The 2,376-nt window shown below is 41.7% G+C and overlaps 1 protein-coding gene across 2 annotated transcripts in view; it reads left to right on the forward strand.

The window, feature by feature from the left end:
* Positions 1-1,667: 1,667 nt before the first annotated feature.
* LOC107089879 (angiomotin-like) overlaps positions 1,668-2,376 on the forward strand; it is a 41,509-nt gene continuing 40,800 nt past the window's right edge. The window contains exon 1 of one of the 2 annotated variants that reach the window (XM_015382904.1): positions 1,668-1,876. In XM_015382904.1, the coding sequence (XP_015238390.1) occupies positions 1,798-1,876 (79 nt within the window). In that variant the 5' untranslated portion in view covers positions 1,668-1,797. The remainder of the gene's footprint in view (positions 1,877-2,376) is intronic. The other variant, XM_015382906.1, reaches the window with a different exon arrangement.

Consider the following 2,376-nt stretch of genomic DNA (forward strand, 5'->3'; position numbering starts at 1 on the left):
CCATTCGTAATTATCTCTGATGGTGACCAGTCTCCCTACAGGTGGGAGGTTGACCATCTGGCGACCCGGTGCAGGGAGAACAACCTGGAGCTGAATGCTCTAAAAACACTGGAGATGGTTGTGGACCTCAGGAAGAATTCAGCCCCAGCTACATCCAGATTCATCTGTTATTTGATCACAAATGAGCATTGAGTCCTGCGTATTTCCTGTTTGGTTCCTTAGCGGCTTGTTTTGTCTGTCTGACCGCCATTGTGGAAAACGACTCATGAAGATGGACCATTTAGAAGAGCGAGAACGCTGGGACCCTTTTTCCACCTGGATCCCCGCTCTTTTTGGACCTCATGCCCCTCCATTGCACAAACTTGCCCCCACTTCCTCACCGCCTCGGCCATATCTAGACCCACAGCTAGTTCCTGATTGGCCCTCTGGCATTGTGGCGTGGAACAACATAGTGCAGACCACGCTTCTATATTGGGCATAAATCAAAAATATCTGCAACAAACTCACTGCAACACACTGCTGCAGGAGGAGATCCAGGCCTTTAGCTCTATATAGAGCACTTTGTAGGGGTTTTGCCATTTTCTATGAGTGTCGAAGTGTTTAGTGGGTGAAAAATTAGTGGATTCAATATTTCCCACAATGCACCTTGAAAAGCAGTGTACATCCATACTCACGAGACAAGCTGATATATCCCAGAATGATTTGCAAGAACTCTCCCTGCAAAGCATCCTGGGATTTGTTTTGGGGGTTAGAAAGACTAAAGATGGTGCAGGCAGCGCGTGGGAAGCTGGAGTCAAGTGACCAACAAGGATTTAAAGTAGTGGTTTCCTGTATAGTGCACTATTATGTCCACTATATAGTCCCCACTCTATAGTGATTGACTGGTTAAGGATGACATTCACACAGCGCCCCCTTCTTAAAAAACATTGGAAATGAATTCAATTTATAATTCATTTAAAAAGTCCACCATGGAGGGCTTGGAAAAGCCTCAATAAATTATAAGTATTTTTAATTAATGTTAATTGTGTAATTCCAATGTAATTTTTGCTGTCTATTGGACAGGACTCCATTGAAAAAGAGAATGTTTTTTATTTAATGGGACTCTTAATTGTAAAATAAAGATTAAACAAACAATAAGGAGGTATTTAAAAAAAAAGTATTTGTAGCAATGTCACTTTTTTACACAGCAAAAAAAAAATAATACGAAAAATAAAAATGATACTTTAAAGGTGGTAGATTTCAGATTAAAGTAAATTTGGCTCTTTTTAAAATTTTTTACCCATATTAAGCTAAATTAAAATCTTTATTTCCCCAGGGGCTTTATTCCTCTTCTGTATCCATGGTAACGGTTAGATGGAGATAGAAAAGGAAAAAGTTTGATTGGAAGAAGAAAAAAACAAACATCCATCAGATTTGGATGCAATGGAAAGATTTCTCCACTTTTTATATAAATATTAAAACATTATAACTGGAGTGAAATAGCAGAACTTTGCCCCCCACCCCCAGTGGATAAACGCAGTCCTGGAAAAAAAAATCACAACTTTGTGGTTTTTTTTTCTTTTTTAATCATTTGTATTTTTAATGTAGTTAGAATTAGGAAGAAGCAGAAAGCGGTGGATGTTTAGCAGTGAAAGTGTGTTTTTAGCCGTGGAGGAGGTGTTTGGGGAGGGGGCCAGCCTGGAGGAGCTTCCTGCCGCCTAATGCTCCACTTTCCCCCCAACTTTAGAGCCGATCTGCGGGAAGGAGCAACAGTTTGGACGCGGAGCGGCTCCAGCCAGCGGAGGATTGACAGGATTTATGCGAAAACCAGGCGAGAAAGGAGAAAAAGATGGTGGAAAAAGTGTGAGGAAAGAAGACGGAAGCACTTTTCTAAAAGGTAAAACTGCGGCTGTCCTCAGTTAAGGAAGAAAAACCTCTAAGGTTTCCTCAGAGCTTTAGCTGCTGGCTTTGCTTCAAAACAAAGAAAGATCGAGAGGAAAGAACTCCCCCCCCATCAGCCAACATAACAGACACAAACTGCTGCCATTGGCTTCAGTTTGGTTCCTTTAAGAGCTTTTTCAGGCCAGAAAACCGCTAAGAGCTTCTTTAGATGGAAAAAATGCAAACAGCAGATTTTCCTGAGGGGGGGTTGGGGGCTGGTGTTCTGGTAGTTTACAGATTTTAAAGTCGGATCATATTGAAACATCTTGAGAAACTAGTTTAAACCCGTTTTCTCCTCTTCAGATCTTCATCATTACGGTAGAAAATGAGTCATGATGGTCAGGGGCGGATTTAGGACATGTGGGGCCCTAGGCAAAGACAGGCAGGGGGCCCTCTGAATGGAGATGACAACACATAAAACAGCCCCATTCTCCACATAGAGAAATGTTAATAGAA

This window comes from Cyprinodon variegatus, unplaced genomic scaffold (genome assembly GCF_000732505.1).
Source record: "Cyprinodon variegatus isolate N-32 unplaced genomic scaffold, C_variegatus-1.0 Scaffold269, whole genome shotgun sequence".
NCBI classification, from domain to species: domain Eukaryota; kingdom Metazoa; phylum Chordata; class Actinopteri; order Cyprinodontiformes; family Cyprinodontidae; genus Cyprinodon; species Cyprinodon variegatus.